General features: G+C 32.9%; 2 protein-coding genes across 2 annotated transcripts; one reads left to right on the top strand and one right to left on the bottom strand.

Annotated features, from left to right (window-relative positions):
• The first annotated feature begins 9,450 nt into the window (after nucleotides 1-9,450).
• CLPR1 (CLP protease proteolytic subunit 1) lies at nucleotides 9,451-11,723 on the top strand. The gene is made up of 8 exons (XM_079009178.1): nucleotides 9,451-9,799; nucleotides 10,060-10,175; nucleotides 10,275-10,481; nucleotides 10,575-10,679; nucleotides 10,757-10,819; nucleotides 10,901-11,012; nucleotides 11,091-11,335; nucleotides 11,432-11,723. The coding sequence occupies exons 1-8, from the start codon at nucleotides 9,553-9,555 to the stop codon at nucleotides 11,516-11,518; spliced, it is 1,182 nt and encodes a 393-aa protein (XP_078865304.1). The 5' UTR covers nucleotides 9,451-9,552; the 3' UTR covers nucleotides 11,519-11,723.
• Nucleotides 11,724-13,940: 2,217 nt separating this feature from the next.
• Nucleotides 13,941-17,270, bottom strand: LOC145063145 (mitotic checkpoint protein BUB3.1-like). Its single transcript, XM_079010736.1, has 8 exons — nucleotides 16,987-17,270; nucleotides 16,193-16,323; nucleotides 16,019-16,101; nucleotides 15,631-15,897; nucleotides 15,479-15,554; nucleotides 15,264-15,344; nucleotides 14,289-14,468; nucleotides 13,941-14,203 (listed from the first exon to the last, which is right to left on the bottom strand). Exons 1-8 carry the CDS (start codon nucleotides 17,101-17,103, stop codon nucleotides 14,113-14,115), a joined length of 1,026 nt encoding a protein of 341 aa, XP_078866862.1. The 5' UTR covers nucleotides 17,104-17,270; the 3' UTR covers nucleotides 13,941-14,112.
• Between the last annotated feature and the right edge of the window lie 1,155 nt (nucleotides 17,271-18,425).

Below are 18,425 nucleotides of genomic sequence, written 5' to 3'. Positions count from 1 at the left end.
TGATACAACCCTTTTGTTCTGGCTTGGCAATAATGGAGATGTAAATGTGTTTCTTGCATAAGTGTTCTCATCCACTGATTTGTAAAGTTGAAAACATACATACTCTCATCTATTGTACCCCAAATCCATCATTTCAATCTTTAGCATGTTTTTTTTTTCGGATTGGGTGGTTCTAATCTAAAAGCCATCTTCAACACATTTAATTCAAAATGATAGCTTCAAGTATGCTTTGCGTTTGAACACTTGAAAACCTTTTATATATGATGAGGAGTTTTAGGTAAGTGATGATTCTGTTTGTAGGTACTTTTAGGAAATAGTAATAGAAGAGGCATTCCCCAAAATGAAGTCTTAGTTTCCTCAAAACCAGAAAATTGAAACCCAAAATTATCCTTATTAGATAGATGGGGATCACGATTATCGTTATCATATTAAGTTCGTCATAATTCGATATTTTATCCATAATTTTTCACCAAGTGTCTATATGGATATAGGTTTGAATCATTAATCAACATCAACAAATTTTGATATTTTTCTATTGATTCACTAGCATTATATACAAGTAAATCATATGCAACTTGCTTACCTTAATGTTGCACATCAACGTCATATACATGCCCATGTTAAGAAACTTTTGTTTAGTACCTTGTGTTTGGATAATTCACTGTAGCAAGCAATGCATTACATAAAGGGTTACTTTTGGCACTGGACGGCCAATTTCCTCCATATTTGTTTTCTCAAGGAAATCAATTTGCAATGGGAGTAAGAGATCGATATGTAACTACTTGATTAACAACACTTTGGACAATATTATTGACAACAAACAATGACATCATATTTAGAGGCATATAATAATAAAACTTACAAAATGTTTATCTGCAACAAAATATTAGATCCACGACATTAGAAATAAAAATGAATGTGATTTGTCTGTAACCTTAACTTGGAAGCTAATAAGCTATCCAACCCACAAAACTTGATATCATAATTCAAATCTACACCATAACATGTATCTGGCGGCTGACGCTATATATCACATAACGTTGTTGATTGACTCTCATAACTTTCCACTATAAAAAGGACTCTAAAGTTATAGTTATACGAACTCATTTTGGATAACGGAATTGTGTATTAAGAGACTACAATCCTAAGGTCATATAAAGAAAAAATAACCTTTAAGAAACCAATATGACAATTCATTTTGAAATTAAGAATTGTCGTTAATGCATAAAACATTAGCATAGAATGTAGCTTCAGAATTCATCTCACTTTATGTGTTATCTTAACGGTTTATTGTCAATATGATACAAAATTGATTAATTTAAATACTTGTTTCGTAATTAGAAGTTATTTCTATAAATCGATTAAAAGTTTCTCATTTTAAATAAAACTTTATTTCTAATGTTTATTTTTATGAATATTCCAAATTAATAATAACAATAATAATATAATAATAATAATAAATTGTATTTAATCATGTATTATAACAAGGTAAATTATTCCTTGGATGAACATAAGAGGTTGAGTGTTTTTTCAAATTGAATGTTGCTATGAATTGGACCAAAATCTTTGTTTGAAGCAACATTAAAAATATTTATATTTAATTAGTATTTAGTAATTGAACTTTTTCACTTTTAAGATATTCATGTATTTTGTGGTTTTGTTAAATTGGGATGCAAAAAGGAATATGAAAAGGGGAAAAGGAGTGGAGTTGTGTAAGGTCACGTGGAGGTTAATTCGGTAGAAATTGCCACGTCATTTACGTTCCGTCGCGTGTGGGGGCGCTTAACTGTTTGGTGGCAAGTTATTGGTTGCTATACACGCCACAGTTGCCACTCCATCACTTGCTGACATCGTTTATTTGCGATTTTTACTTTTCTTACACTCAAATTTTGTTTTTTTTTTCTTTTTTTTCCTGTGAGTGTGTGTTTGGTATATAGTTTTGTGAATAAAAACTACTAGTGTGATCTATAATTGGGATAATGACATATATGGTAAAATACTTTTTGAAATATATACATTTAGTCCTTATTCTTTTTTTTTAAATAAACCCTTATACTTTATTAATATGTACACATTAGGTCCTTTTCACCGGATTCTACGTGTTTTGCTGACGTGGAAGGGTTTATTTTACAAAAAAAAGAATAAGGACTAAATGTGTACATTTCAAAAAGTATCTTACCCTATCAAGTCATTTTCCATTTCTTTTATTTTGTTGAAATAAAATACCCAGGTGGCATCCACATATCCACAACGAGATTTTTCCAACTTTTATTCATCATGAAAAGAGGGAGAACCCCGATCACCGGCGACTCCTTTGTGTGTTATTACACATCACTGGTAGCAAAGAGGAATGATGGCAAACACAACAAGGTCGAAGGGGGGGGGGGGGGGGGGGGGCAGGAGGAAATAGAGACGGTAGCTGGCGGCGAGGAGCTGCTCTGGTAGCCCCCTCGTCGATTCTTTCTTTTTTTTCTGGCAACATATCTCAAAGATGGAGGGAAAGAGAGACAGATCGGAGAAACACAACAGGTAAAGGGTGTTTGGATGTTGTTGTTCGACCGGAAGGAAGAGAGACGAGAAAAAGAAGGGTCGCCGCCCTTTTCTTGTTGCTGGAGGATCACTCACCTCTGGTGACTAAGCTAATTAATTGCTATTTAGTGTCACTTGTGCTTCCACATCAGCAAAACCTGTAAAATCCGGTGAAAATGACTTAATGTGTACATATTAATAAAGTATAAGGGTTTATTTTACAAAAAAAATAAGAATAAGAACTAAATGTGTACAATTCAAAAAGTATCTTACCCTATCAAGTCATTTTCCCTATAAGAAAATTCGTATATGACCGGTATATCGGGTATATAGCCGGTCATAAGGATTGCATTGTTACAAAAAATAAAGTATAAGGATTTATTTTACAAAAAAAAAAATAAAATAAGGATGTATATTTCAAAAAATATATTACCTTATCAAGTCATTATCCCTCTACGATAATACTATTCTTTTTCTTTGACATGTATGCGTAAAAACAGTAAATGATATGCATGCAGTCTAAAAAAAAGTCAAAAAATAAGATATTGTGGGTCAAAGTTTGGTAATGTAACACTTTATGTAACACCAATTCCTTAGCAAATGTATGGTTTGAGGTACAAGTAATTTGAGGTCACGCATTACGTTATTACTTCTTAGCACATTCTTAGCACTCTCTAACCATTTATTGTTTCTTTGTTATCAAATACAAAAAAGAAAACAGTAGTTAAGAGTATTCCTTTCTCTATTATTATTATTATTATTATTATTATTATTATTATTATTATTATTATTATTATCGCCTAACTTCTACTAAAAAACTTAACTTTAAATGTGTTCTTATACAATTTCTTAATTTAATAAGATTTCAATAGAAACTCAAATTTAAATATGTTCTTTACCATGTATGATATTATACCCATAAAACAAAACTTAATAAGGAAAATAACACAAAAGTCATTAAGTTTATACAAAAATTTTAGTTTGACAGGTTTCTTTTTTTTTAATCACAAATTTGACACTGTATTTTCCATTTTGTTATAATTATGACCGCTTAACTGATCAAACTAGCCGTCCACTGACGTGGCATGATGACGTGTCGGTTTTTTTGATGAGATGAGATGTTGGCGTGTCAATATTTACCATTTTTCATTTGAAACCGTATAAATATTTTTTTTCATTTAAAAACCACATTTTTTATAAATACAAAGTTTTTTACATTCAAATCATAATGTTATGTATAAATATGTATTAATTAAATTATAACCGTATTTTACATTAATTACACAACTTTAAACTGAGTTTGGAAATGTGGAGTGCACGATCAAATAAACTAATTTGATATCGGAAACACGAGGGTTCAATGTTCGCTTTAATTACCAAGTGACCGTTCGTTGTATATATTCGTGATTTTTGGTTCATGCAGATGTACTTTTTATTCATTATACAAGATATGGTTTTTAAATGAAATATATATATATATATATATATATATATATATATATATACACACACACACACACACGGTTTCAAATGCAACAAAAAAAATAATGCTTGATTTGGAAACAAAAAAATAGAGTGTCACGTCATCAAAATTGAACAAAATTGAAAAATGACGATCAATTTGGAACAAAAAGATTGAGTGTCTTTCAAAATTGAAAAAATTAAAAATTTAGTATCTTTTGTAACATTTTTTTCAATTTTGACATGTCGTGTCATCAAAATTGACAAGTCATCATGTCACGTCAGCAGACAACCGGTTTGACCGATCAAATTGTCAGAATTGTAACAAAATGGAAAACACAATGTCAAATTTGAGACAAAAAAAAAAACACAGTGTCAAATTAGAATTTTCATGTAAATTTAGTGACTTTTGTGCTATTTTCCTCAGTTAATAATTTGACTTTTTAAGATAACTAGTATTTTAATCACCCTGCGCATTACAGTGGATAATTCATTAGCAAAGTGGACCACAAAAATATAAAAATAAAGTTTCGATCCAAACAGTTATGTATGGAGGAGACGGATAAAAATAAGGTTTGAAAGTGTATCTTGATTGGTACAATACACAAATGACAACTGTGACACCCAATTTTCCGGTATGTATTTATTCATTAAGTTTTGAGTTTAAGACTGAAGCGCAGTGTGACAATGGTTGGTCACGGCGTGTTGGACACATGGCAATACACGGAGCACCTCATTTAGGGAGTGACACGCCAAGCCGATAAATGAAACCCAAATTTGTCAGGCGTTGGGAACTATTTTATAGCACTAACTCTTAGGGTTGCCTAATTTGGCAACCCCCATTCCCTAAAAAACGTCTCTTTCTGAAACCCTAACATCCATACTTGTGTTCTTAAGCTTTTGTGTATTGGTTATGAATTTATTAGAGGTGAAGTCCATTTTGGTGTAAGGAAGCTTAGATTCAAAGTAGATCCAGCCATTTCATTACATTTACAGACCTTTATAAGCTCAAAGTCTCAACCTTTATGTTTCTTTCCCTTAGATATAGATTGTGTATATGATTTTGATCTCTGTTGTTCTTGGAGATTAGGGGACGCCAGAACAATATGCTTGGACTATTATGCCTTCTGGACATTTTGGTGGAAGAAAAATGAGTGTTCATGCACTCTTTTTGGACCATGCATGGATTTTTAGTCTTTAAAGTCACATTTTGAGTTAGGCATCTATACGAAACTTAGAAGGAAAAAAGTCATCAGGTTTTCATTATAAGCAGTAGAAAAAAGGTCAAGAACGTGTCAAGAAGGGTAGAGCATACTCCAACCACAGTTGTGTGTTTGGTTGTTTCCCTGTGGCAAAGGGTGGTTGTAGGCTATGCAGTCAATCGCGGCGTTATAACGTTTAGCGGAGATAAAAGAACCGCCATTTTCAAAGTAGTGGTTTGGAATAGCGAAGATGTTACTAGCGCCATGATTTACCACGATTGTGGTCACCGCTATAGTGGCGCTATAACCGTTATTTGAATCAATTTCATTTTTTTTGGCTATTTTACATTAAAAAAAACATTTTTTTATATCATTCCATTGAATAAAATTGTTTTTTTTAAACTTAACCTAAACTTTTGTGCAATTCCATTGAATAAAATTGTGATTATGTAATTGTGATGACTTCCATTGAAACCATGTATGTGTTGTCTTGCTAATTGTGTTGAAGATTTGAAGTACTACAATATGATTAACTGTCAAATTGCTTAATCATTTTAGAGTAAATCATATGAATGGTTATTGTGGTTTAGGGTGACCTGCACGCTTAGTCCCTAACTTATTTTTTTAACTCGGAAGGTCCCTCAAACATTATTTTATTGCGTCTTGGTCCATATAACACATAAAAAGGCTATTTTTCCCTTACAAATATTTTTTTGTTTTTATTATTATTTGAATTATTAATTTATTTACTTATTTTGTTGGATCATTATTCTCACCCCACCCGGTCAACACCCCCTTTAAAGATTTAGCACCCCTTTCAAAAATCAGGTAACAAATTTAATTTCAACATTCACAACCGGACATCCGGTTCATCTCCGACAACCACCACCAATACAAATGTCAAAATCATATCAGTTGAAACTCAAAGTCAAATTAGTATGAACATTGAAATCGAAACTTCAAAATGAAACCTAAAATCAAAATAGGAAATAAAAAAAAACTATTTTTTATTTCTTTTCTTTCGTGCCTCTAACGATGGGAGTTTGGTACAAGAATGACAAAGCACAATCATTAAACCATACTTCGGAAGAAATGAAAGGGCACGATAGATCCAAAACCCTTTACAATCTTAAACCTCAAAACCAAAATCAATATCAAAATCTGGATTCATATAATCGATGAAGCAGCAGGAAATATGGATTTATAAACCTCAAAACCAAAACCAATATCAACATCTGGTAAAGACAATAGATCCAAAACCTTCACAATCTTAATTTTTGAAACCCATAAGACAAAAAGATCAATGATGCAGCAAGAAATATGGAAGATGGTCTAGTAACAGGAAGTATGGAAGAGAAAAGATCTATGGATGTCGGTGGTCCAATAGTGGTCGACGGCTAGGGCATATTGACTCCCCTCCGGTACAGCTCTGATACCAGTCGATGCAAATCGAAGAAGCATTGATGATATGCCATAATGAAGGATCCCAACAATGATTAAGGTTGGCAGGCGGTAGAAAAAAAGAGAATGAAAGCTCTCAGAGAAAATGAAGTCTTTAATGGTGTGATATCGGTGTTGATGGCAAGGGAACTTATCCACGGGGGAGTGGCGACCAGTGGTCGGGGAAGATAACAGAGGGAGCAATGAGAAGGAGACGAGGGATTCTCAGATAAAAGAGAGAAGAGAGAGAAACGACCTGGGGGTATGGTTTTTTTATTTTTTTTCTTTTTAATTTAAAAATAATAAATAAATAATAGAAAACCAAAAAGAAATATATTAAGCGCAAAATAGTCTTTTTATGTCTGATATGGACCAAAGAGGCAACAAAATAACGTTTAAGGAACCTTACGAGTTAAAAAAAATTAGGGACCAAACGTGCAGATTACCCCAAACCACAGGGACCATTCGTGTAATTTACTCATCATTTTATTTGTTAATTGTGATTGTGTCGAGATATAATAAAATGTTAAGTATTGTTTATTATTTCTTGTTGATTGTTTTAAAGTGTGATTAAATGTAACATTGGTAACAACAAGTGAAGTATGATTAATTAATTATGATATGTGAAGTATGATTTATTGATTAACTAATTAATTGGATTGGATTAGATTGAACTTTGAGATATGATTTATTAATTAATATTGTAATATATACATAAATTCTACATTATATATATATATATATATATATATATATATATATATATAATAAAAAAATAAAAATAAAAAAAACCGCTATACCAATGTGAGAACAATGATTTCAAATAGCGGTCGATAACCGCTATTAAATTTTTTACCGCGATAACTGCATAGGTTGTAACGATTGTTTGTACGTATTATAATACATGTGGGACTATCCAAGAAAATTTTTATAACCAATTCATAACAACTGATGATCGTGGTTTGCCTCTCTTTTTTGTCCTATTCTCAATCATCTCTTTCTTTCTCTAACATGTTTTTGAGTCCATACATGTAGACCTGGCAATGGGTCGGGTTTGGAGCAAATCGACCTTGATCCAAACCCTTTTAACAAATTTCAAAATCCGATCCGAACCTGCTCCGTAACCCGTAGGGTTTTGAATAATCAAACTCATACCCTTATCCACCGAATCAGCAGATATCAAAACCCGCCCCGTAACCCGTAGGTTTTTTGAATAATCAAACACATTTTACTTAAATCATAAAATCACATTTATTACATGTAAAGAAAAAGTTGATTTAGTATACACATTACGTACTCGTGGACGTTCGATTGGAATTAAAATCATTATTGTAGATACTTCCGATTAGTTTTTGACCATCGTTTGCATTGATAGAGAATAACAATTACAAATTTTCTTCCGGTTGATAAATGATTTTATTGATTTGTAAATGAAATTGGTGATTACATGATGAAATATAAATGAAATGACATCATGATTATTGGAAGAAGACCGGAAGTCTAGAAGTTGAGTCCTATGTAAATACAGTTTAGTCCTCGAGTCCTATGTAAAAACAGTTTAGTCTTTGGTTTTTTCTCTTTGGACTTTCAATTGGATTTTAAAGTAAACTTTAGGAAGTATAAAATATAAATGTATAATTCTGAAATTTATATGGGGCGGGTTATAAACGGAGCGGATCAGTGATGATCCATACCCAACCCTTTTAATAAAAAGGTTAGCGGGTACGGGTCGTTAACGGGTAAACGGATCAAAAACTGTGCCCCAAACCCGTATAATTATTAAGGGTTTTGATCGGATCAGAGTCAAAACCCGCTCCATTGTGAGGCCTACATACATGATACACCTTAAGCAAGGTTCGTGTTCTATTTTACAAGGTAAAGGTGCTAAATCTCATGGGTTTATATAGTGGTTTGACGAAGAATGTACATTTACATTTTTAGTCCTTCATCTTGCCACTTAAGTCTATATTTTCTCAATTCCCGTTTTCCCCACGTCTAGTGATACTTTCAGGGTATTCTAATTTTTCCCCCACAAGTGTTATAATATGCCATTATAATATTTTAATTAATTCAATTTATATCTTAAATTTTCTGTATGATTTTTAACACCCGTTAGTTAATTTAAATATCAACAAAACCCTTATAATACATTCTTATATTGTTATTTGTCATAAATAAGGGATTTAATTACTTTAAAATAATTAATTTTAACATTTAATTGAACGTTGTATTCTTGTTAATGTCAAAACACCTAACCTCTTAAGGTCTAATTTCCTAGATTGTTTTTACTGGAAACAATTAAAGATTGTTTCAAAAAAGATCGTTAGGATATTAATAATTGGATTTGGGAATGTATGGCCTTAAAAAACCTCCAAAACCTTGTATCATCAACAATTTTTTTTTTAAAAAATCATGAAAACGACATTTTATATTATATGAAAATCGATTGTTTTGTAGATTTGAAAACCAGTTTTTTAAACTGTGATTTCACTGAAACGAAGTGCTAACCTTCAATATGCCAAACCAAGTTAACCAACACCAAACTATAGTATCGACTTCAAACCGAATTGGTTTCATTTAAACCGGTTTCTAATCCAAACCCATTCGATTTTAATGGTATGGGAGAGCCCAAATGAGCTGAGCCCATTTCAAGCTCATTTGGTTCACAATTTACAAAAGTTGAAACCGATTTTAATTCGGGCCTCGTGAATCCGATTCGGACCCGGTAATCAAACCCGATCGACCTCCATGATGGTAACAGTAGAACCATCAACGCCGTTAGCAAGAGACGTAAGGTAACTAGCGGCCTCATCGTCGTTCTTGGTCACATAAATCAAATTTATAGAAAGATTAAACAAATAGAGATAAATCCAGATTCCATTTCAAACCCTTTGTTTTGTTGCAGACTGCAGAGAGTTTCATGGCGACGTCGCTACTCCTTTCACCTCTATCTGCTCCGACAGTCGACAATAATCGGGAGTCAAGCAGTTCCTCCGCCCTGTTCTTGAAATCGTCTTTTCTCCACAACACCACTCATTTCCTCCATGCTCCTTCAACGAAAGATGCCGCAATTAGGAGAAGATGTTTTAGATCTCCGGTCACCGCCGCCGATAAATCTCTGGATTACATACCGAAGCAGTTTAGGGAAGGAAACCTTAAAGACGGATGTGAGTCTCCTCCCTTTCACTCATCCACCTTTAAATTTACTTTTCCCCCAAGTTTTTATTCTGTTTTCATGTCTATGAACCTTAAATTCAATTCTCCATATCTTTTCTTGTATTATGATTATGTCTAGCTTTGCCTCTACTTATATTCCGACCTTCTGATCTGAGATTAATGAAACCCTAAATTGAAATTGAAACATGTCCCTTAGTGTAATTCTTCAGTGTTCTAAAGTGGATTGAATGAAACCCTAAATATTTTGCAGTGATGGAAAATTACAAAAATGTCCCTCAATACCTTTATGGTCTGAGTCCTACACAAATGGACATGTTCATGACAGAAGATAATCCCGTAAGAAAGCAAGCAGAATCCGTCACAGAGGTCTCGTTATAACTCTTTTCATATTTTTCTTTATAGTTTATAACATCTACACAAAACACAATGTTTTATATTTTTATATTTTTTCTTTTTTTTAAACAGGAAACAATTTCATCATCTCATAATTACTTAAACCACGGAGGAATGTGGACCCTATCAGGAACGAACAACAGGGGGCCCGCAAAATACAGTATGAGTGTCAGCATGTATCGCGGAGGTGGCGGCAGAGCTTCCGGAAGACCTAGAAGTGCACCTCCTGATCTTCCATCACTGCTTCTAGATGCTCGTATTTGTTACCTAGGAATGCCTGTAAGAAATAGCAATGTACTTTTTTTTACAAAAAAAAATATATATATTTATTTATTTTTTTAATGAATTTAAGTAAAATTTTGGTTGTTGTAGATTGTTCCTGCAGTGACTGAGCTTCTTGTTGCTCAATTTATGTGGTTGGATTATGATAATCCAGCTAAGCCTATTTATCTTTACATCAATTCATCTGGAACACAGGTGATTTTTTTTTTTTTTTTTTTGTTTCTTTTAAGGTTAAGTTACTAAATACAAGAAATAACAATTTTCTTTTGTAGAATGACAAAATGGAGACAGTGGGGTCTGAAACAGAAGCATACGCGATTGCTGACATCATGGCTGTAAGAAATTAAAATCATTTATTTTATCTTTTTTAGGTTATTTACTGATATGATTTATTTAATTCCGAAATTGCCCTCAAGTACTGTAAGTCAGAGGTGTATACGGTCAACTGTGGGATGGCATTTGGTCAAGCAGCAATGCTATTGTCTCTTGGAACCAAAGGGTTTCGTGCATTGCAGCCGAATTGTTCAAGTATGTTTCTCATTTTCCTTAAAAAAATCAAAATGATTATTATATATTATATATATATATATATTTTTTTTCATGTAGCAAAATTATATCTACCAAAAGTCAACCGGTCAAGTGGGGCAGCAATTGACATGTGGATTAAGGCAAAGGAATTGGATACAAACACGGATTACTTTCTAGAGCTACTTGAAAAGGGAATTGGAAAACCGAAAGATGAAATCAGGAAAGATATTCAGAGGCCTAAGTATTTACAAGCTCAAGAAGCCATTGATTATGGGATTGCTGACAAGATTATTAGCTCAAGAGATAATGCTTTTGAGAAGCGGGTATGTAATATGTAATATGAAATATGTTTGCATTGTATTTTGATTTTTTGACATATTTTTAATTACTCGTTTTGATTTATTTTTTTTGGTGGTTAGAATTATGATGAGATTCTTGCGCAATCGAAGGCGGCAAGGAGAGGTGCGGGTGGTGGTGCACAGGCGGCGCCTTCTGGATTTAGGTAGATTTGAAATGATGGAGGTTTGGTTGCTGATTTGTGTATCATATTGGTCTACTTTTAAAGGATGGTATTATTGTATATGGTCATGAATGGAAGAATTTATGACCTTCTGTAGAACAATGTGATAGCTTGAAGCTCAGAAAAAAAAATAGTAATGTGTACTTTTTTTACCTTTTGGACCTATACAATATGTGTACTTTTTAACTTTACTGCAAATTTTATCACGGAGAATATACATAGATTATTATGGTTTTTGTTTCGACTATAGAACCACATGCCCTATAGGAGGTTGTTGCTTTGCTTGATTCAAGCTTTCATGATGACACCAAAAAACCGACCTTTCTAACTAGTTTTATTATACGGGTTCACAGGTCTACAAGTCAATCGTCGCATTCAAGTTCATGGGTTATAAAGTTATTGGAAAATGACTCTTAAGGGTAATTAACTATTGAGTTTGTTTTTATTTGGTCTCTTTTTTTTGTACTCAATATATCATCGAATTTGTTTATGTTCACCATAACCCTTTCCCTTTTGACTGGCTTTTAACCTTGAGTAAGTTACACGAATGGTCCCTATGGTTTAGGGCAATTTGCGCGTTTGTTTGTTTTTGTTATGTGCTTGGTCCCTATCTTACCTAAAAAGACTATTCTGCCCTTGATTTTTTTAATTTATTTAAATAAACACACCCCTAATCTCACTCCCTCATCTTACCTCACCTACCCCATCATTTTTTCCTCTTTAAATAATAATCTTTTTAGATAAGACAGGGACCAAACGCGTAACAAAAATAAATAGTAGGGACCAAACGCGTAACAAAAACAAACTATAGGGACATTCCGAGTTAAAAAAATAAGTTAGGGACCAAGCACGCAAATTACCCCAAACCATAGGGACCATTCATGTAATTTACTCTTTAACCTTTGATAGTCGGTCAAAGGGTTATGGTGAACACAAATAATAAGTTCGATGGTATATTGAAAAAAAAAACGATCAAATGAGAACAAACTCAAAAGTTGGTTAGCCTTCCGAGTCATTTTCCTTAAAAAATTAAATGAAATTAAAGCTGCAAAAGTATCAAAGATTGTAACGTTCTTAGGCCATAACGTAAATGAAGAATGTTTTGGAGGGGTACTTTCATTAAAACATTGTCTATGCTATGCTTACTATGGTTAGCTGTCAACAACTCTCTGAAAATGATATGACTATATATGAGAGGTATCTTTATCAGCATAAACGTTTATCTTAAGGTATATTATGGTGATGTGTCTGCAAAAGCTGCATGATCTTATACAATTGATGTTGTATCTTATCCCCTGAATTCGATCTTAAAGTCAACTAAACTCAAAAATCACAGCATTTGTGATTCCACTCGTTTGTAGACTTGTCCAGAATTCATGATACGATAAATCGTTTGATTGGAAATATAAAGTTGTACATATATGAATAATATTCTTTTGTGTGTTATGTTTTAAAAAGAAACAAGAATGAATCTCAAAAAGTCATTGATATGAGTAGGAGATGACGTGTGATTTTCTGTAAATGAGTAAGGGAAAACGACTTAGGAGGGTAACCAATTGTTGAGTTTGTTCTCATTTGGTCACTTTCCTTTTTTTTGTACCCAATATACTATCGAACTTGTTTGTGTTCACCATAACCATTTGACAAGTTATCACATGTCAAAAGTCGGTCAAAAGAGTTATAGTAAACACAAACAACAAGTTTGATGGTATATTGAGTACAAGAAAAAAATAGACCAAATGAAAACAAACTCAACGGTTAGTACGCTACACGGTCATTTTCCATAAAGTTATTGTTAGCCTTTATCTTTAATTGATAAAACTTACATTCATAAGAGAAGTTATTAGTAGATCTTATGTTAAATAGTAGTCAAAGCAACTTCCTTATGAATATCGGCCATAAAAGTTTATTACTACGTATTTCATACTTTGGCGCCAAATTTTGGCCTTTTTATTTCATATTTTAGCCACAAAACTTTAACTTTTTTACGTTGGTTTTCGTTGGTTTATATATTTTAGTATATTTTATATAGCAGTTTCCGTCATTTTATTTTGTAAACATCAGTTTCACCCCCCCTCAAATTTGAACAAAGACAATTTTCACCCCTTTCAACTTTTATAAATTGTTTTGTAGGTTTGGTCTTTAGACTTTCATATATCAACAAGTTTGATCCCTCCAGTAACCATGAACACAAAACGATAAAATGATGAATAGTATTAAAACTTAAAATAATATGTACCAAAATAATAGGGTTGGTGAGTCAATCTGCAAACATGAATAGTAGTATTTACGCATACAAAACCCATTTAGTATACTAGTTACACAGTCAACCCGAAAATGACCCGAACCCATTTACCGTCAACCAAAACCCATGAAATGCCACCCCTAAAGTAAAGTATAACAAGTAATAAAAAACCGAAAAAGAAAAAGCATTATAAACCTCTTGCATGATCGTATACAAATACAACAGACTGGAATTAACTTGTTGACAATGGTGTTTTACTAGAATAGAATTGAATATATAAAGCAAAGCTAAATCTCAATTCACAGTCCAGTTTAGAGTTACAGTTACAGTCTTCGTCATGAAGCAGGAGGATTTGGGTAAACTTTAGGCTTTGGTTTCACTTCCACCTCATTCACATTCCTCACAAATATAGCATCCGGTTCATGTCTGCAAAACAAACACAAACCTTATTATCCAGAAAAATAAAAAATAAAAAATAAAAAATAAATGTTGAAAGAAATAATAATTTTACGGTTTGTCCCCCTCTTCATATGTGTAACTGGAAGCAACAGCGAGTAAGCGGCCATCTCTGTTGAATGACAAGGCAGCAACACTTGTGGGGTACTTTGAGTACTGATACAGTCTCTTCTTGTTGTTTCCATCCCATACATTTACAAAACCATCACACCCACCTGTCGCAAATGTCCCATACCTGCAATTATATATTTTATTACACTTTTGGTCCCTAAAAGTTTTCTCTTGCAATTCTGGTCCTTATTTCAACTTCTTGTAACATTTTTGATCCCTGAGTACCAAAAATAGTCATTTTACTTGGAAATGCTACAAAAACCTCAAATAAGGACCAAACCAAAAATGTTTATTAGAGAGTAATTTACATTTTTAGTCTCTCAGTTTAGCAAAAAAATTCAGTTTTGGTCCCAAAATGTTCTCTCTTGCAACTGTGGTCCTCATTCCAATTGAGGTTTCTGTTAACATTTTTAGTCCCTATTTCAAATGAAATGACTTGATTTTGTCCCTAGGTACACTAGATTTTTGCAATTTCGGTCCCAAAAAGTGAATTAAATTTTTGGTCCTTGAGTTTGTTCAAAAATTTCATCTTTGGTCCCAAACAGTTTCCTCTTGCAATTTTGGTGCCTATTTTAAATTCTTCTAACCATCAATGTGCAAGAGGGAACTAGTAAAAACATAACTTTTTAGCAAACCCAGGGACCAAAATCGTTTCCACAACAAAATAGACACCAAAATTGTGTAAGGATCAAAAATGTAAACTTTGAACAAACTCAGGGACCAAAATGTAATTTACTCGATAGAGTATAGACATTTTCTTGGAACGGGGACCAAAACCGTTACAAAAAAACTTGAGCAAATTTGCAAAAACCATTTATACTCAAGGACCAAAATGTAATTTACTCTTTATTATATTTGAAGTGTTTGCATAAATATATATATTTATTTAATATAAAAGGTAAAAAAAGAAATAACTTACACAGGGTGAAATGCAATGGCGTTTACAGGGTAGACAATGTCTCTTCCAGCTTCTGATTTCCTATGACACTTGAATGCATATCTGAAGAAATCTTGAAAGCATCAATTTCCAACACTAGAAACTAAAAGTAGCTGAAAGAAATCTTTTTTTGTTCATGAAATTCATTGTAATAAATATATATATATATATATATATATATATATATAAACACATACTTTTTGGCTTGACCAGCCTCAGTAAGCTCAAAAAACTCCATTGCAACACGACCTTCCACAGAGCTAAGTGCATACCCTGCAAAACATCATCCTTCATCAATTAGGGTTTAGGGTTTTTGTAAGATTTAGGGTTTAAAATTAGGTCAAAGTACCTGTGCCATTAGGATAACATTGTACACATCTAGTTTGATACTTCAATGAAGACTCTCTTCTTTGTTCAGGTTGAGACATATTCCTCAAATCATACACATTAACATGTCTTCCAGCAGTTGCCACCACTACACGGTTTCCAACAAGTGATATAGAATAAACTCTCTCCGGTTGACCATATGTCCCCACAAGAGCACGCTCCTGTGCACCTCCACCACGTGGGTCCCAACACTTCAATGTTTTGTCCCAACTCCCTGTAATCACTTGCCCTAAAAACCACCAACAAGAAAAAGAATTGAAAACACAATGATGTAATAGAAGGAAATGAAAGTATGAATGTATGATGATATTAACAAAATGAAAACAAATGATGAAATGAATGACACTAACCTGTTGCATAAGAGTACTCAATACAGCGAACAGGGGCATCATGGCGTCCCAAAAGATCCTCTCTTTCATGGTCAAAAACAAGCCTGAGAGATGTAAAAGGAATGTAGCTTGAAACTTAGTCAAGAAAAAGATAAGTCAATAATCCAAGAAAGTATATGTATCATTTAGTCATACCTTGTGACAGTGTTATCTGCACTAGCACTAAAACCAGAGGTGTCATCATGAAAGCAGCAATCAAGAACTGCACCTCCATGAAGGAACTCTCCTCTTAACACATTGGCACTTGCATCATATAAACGAACACGCTGTTACAAACAAATAAAAGGTTATGATCTTTATTGTTATGAGTTTGATATGAATTAAGCTTCTCTTCATGTCTTAACTACTGCTTAATCTTCATTCCATCCTTACTTGTATACATCTAAGCATGTTTCATTTCAGTTTTGTTTTCTAAAGTGCGTTGGATTGTTCAGGCTGTGATAGTTTAATGTAGCAGTTTTGGTTAGATCATTTGTCAACTGTGATCTACCAATTTGAATTGTGATATTTTAGCTTTCTAAGTTGACCACTTGTTTTGTATCCGACCTCAATCCTTTCCAGATTAGATGAATTCCAAAATACTCAAGGACATGTTTGCATATCTTTTTGCCAGAAAGAATAAACATAGCATTTCAACAGTTTCTAAAGAGAGACACCAACGCATACTTCGCCTTTCAGAGATAAACAAGTGTTTCACTACGATAATGATATGTTTTTCCATTTTTAGGTAAAAAAATGATCATTAGTTCACATTACAGCTAATACTACAAATCAGATACCGATAGTATCAGATCTGCAACAAATTTCACATTAATTTAAAAAGTAAGAGGATAGACATTAACAAATCAAAGCATCACTAGTTTAGAAAAGATGATACGTGAGCTAAGACTTGTGTGCATACAGATACAGTGAGAAGGATCAGCACATACTTTGTCCCAAGAAGACACGAGGAGATGATCAGAGTGGTGAGAGAAGCGGAGGTTGGATATGCCGTCGGAGGGAGGAGTGTTTAGCTCCATGCCGGTGACTGGTGGCACCGCCGCCATTTGAAATTGAAGTTGATCGTAGCTAGGGTTCAGAGAGTGATAGAGTGGGGTTGTAGAAAGAGAGAGGGAATGGATTTTGAAAATGAGGTTTCAAATTGTTGGGAGATTTCACGTTTCAAGAGAATCGAATTCAAATTTTACCCCAAATTCGGGTTGTTCACGACTTGCAAGTTGCAATGTACTGAAGAAACTAAAATAAGATAAAATAAGGTGTTTCTTTTAAAAATAACGAAATATATGTGAAAAATTAGTTGTTTTTTATTAAAAAAATATATAGAGAAATGAGGACAATCAACTATCATTATTGTATATATTATATATTTTTCTATGTTATTTATACAATTTAAAACATATAATTATTGTTTGAAAAATACAATTTTGATCAGCTATCAAGGCTAGTCAATTTATTTATTCAAAAAACATCATTGAGGTAGCGTTTTATTTATAGACTAGTTAAGACTGAATTAAACTTAACTTGACAAGACTAAAACATATTATTTATTTAATGTTTGGTATAACTATTATGATGACATATATATTTAAAATAACTAACATATTTATTTTATAATAATATGTGTATTCAATAATAACATATTATTTCCTAAACAATATGTATACCTAATGATCATCTAGAATGAGGCATATACATGAATCAATAGGTACATGAATGATATAAATGGTCGTGGAGACAAAATGATTAAGATTCTACACAACTTGTTTACCCATTTATTGTTCTTGAATGTTATAAATACAAGAACAAAGAGAGGATGTCGGGGACTTCGGATAGGTTACATTAAGGAAAAAATAAATAAATAAATAAAAAGAGAGAGAGATAAAGATAATTGCATTAGATATCGGGAAAAAAAATGCAAAATAACGATTGCTAGGGAAAAGCATCTTACGCAAATTATAACCTTTCTTTGATAAAGTCGTTCTAATCCTACTCGGGAAAGTGACATAAAACTTCATATAAAATATGAAGTTACTTACAGAGAATTGTCATCTGATGAATTATTATTGACTTCCTAATCTCTCATCTGTTGATTGTTTCTTGTGTTTTTACAGCTCATAGCCCCTCCAAAATGATGACGATATCCAAAAGCCTTCTTACAGGTCCGGGTTGAAACGATTTATACCCATAAGAGGAATATGTTTATTTACGTATCATCAAATTGGCGCCATCCGTGGGACCGAAACGACATACCTTTTTTTTTAAAAAAAATTAAACAACCCGCGAACACTACCCGGCTAGCAAGGACGAAAGCATGGTCATGAATGGAGACGAACCACCTCAAGTAACAACTCAAGATATGACATGTATC

The sequence above is a fragment of the Lactuca serriola genome, chromosome 7 (genome assembly GCF_051521515.1).
Source record: "Lactuca serriola cultivar US96UC23 chromosome 7, Lser_US96UC23_V15, whole genome shotgun sequence".
Taxonomy (NCBI): Eukaryota; Viridiplantae; Streptophyta; class Magnoliopsida; order Asterales; family Asteraceae; genus Lactuca; species Lactuca serriola.
This window is presented reverse-complemented; position numbering and strand designations above follow the sequence as displayed.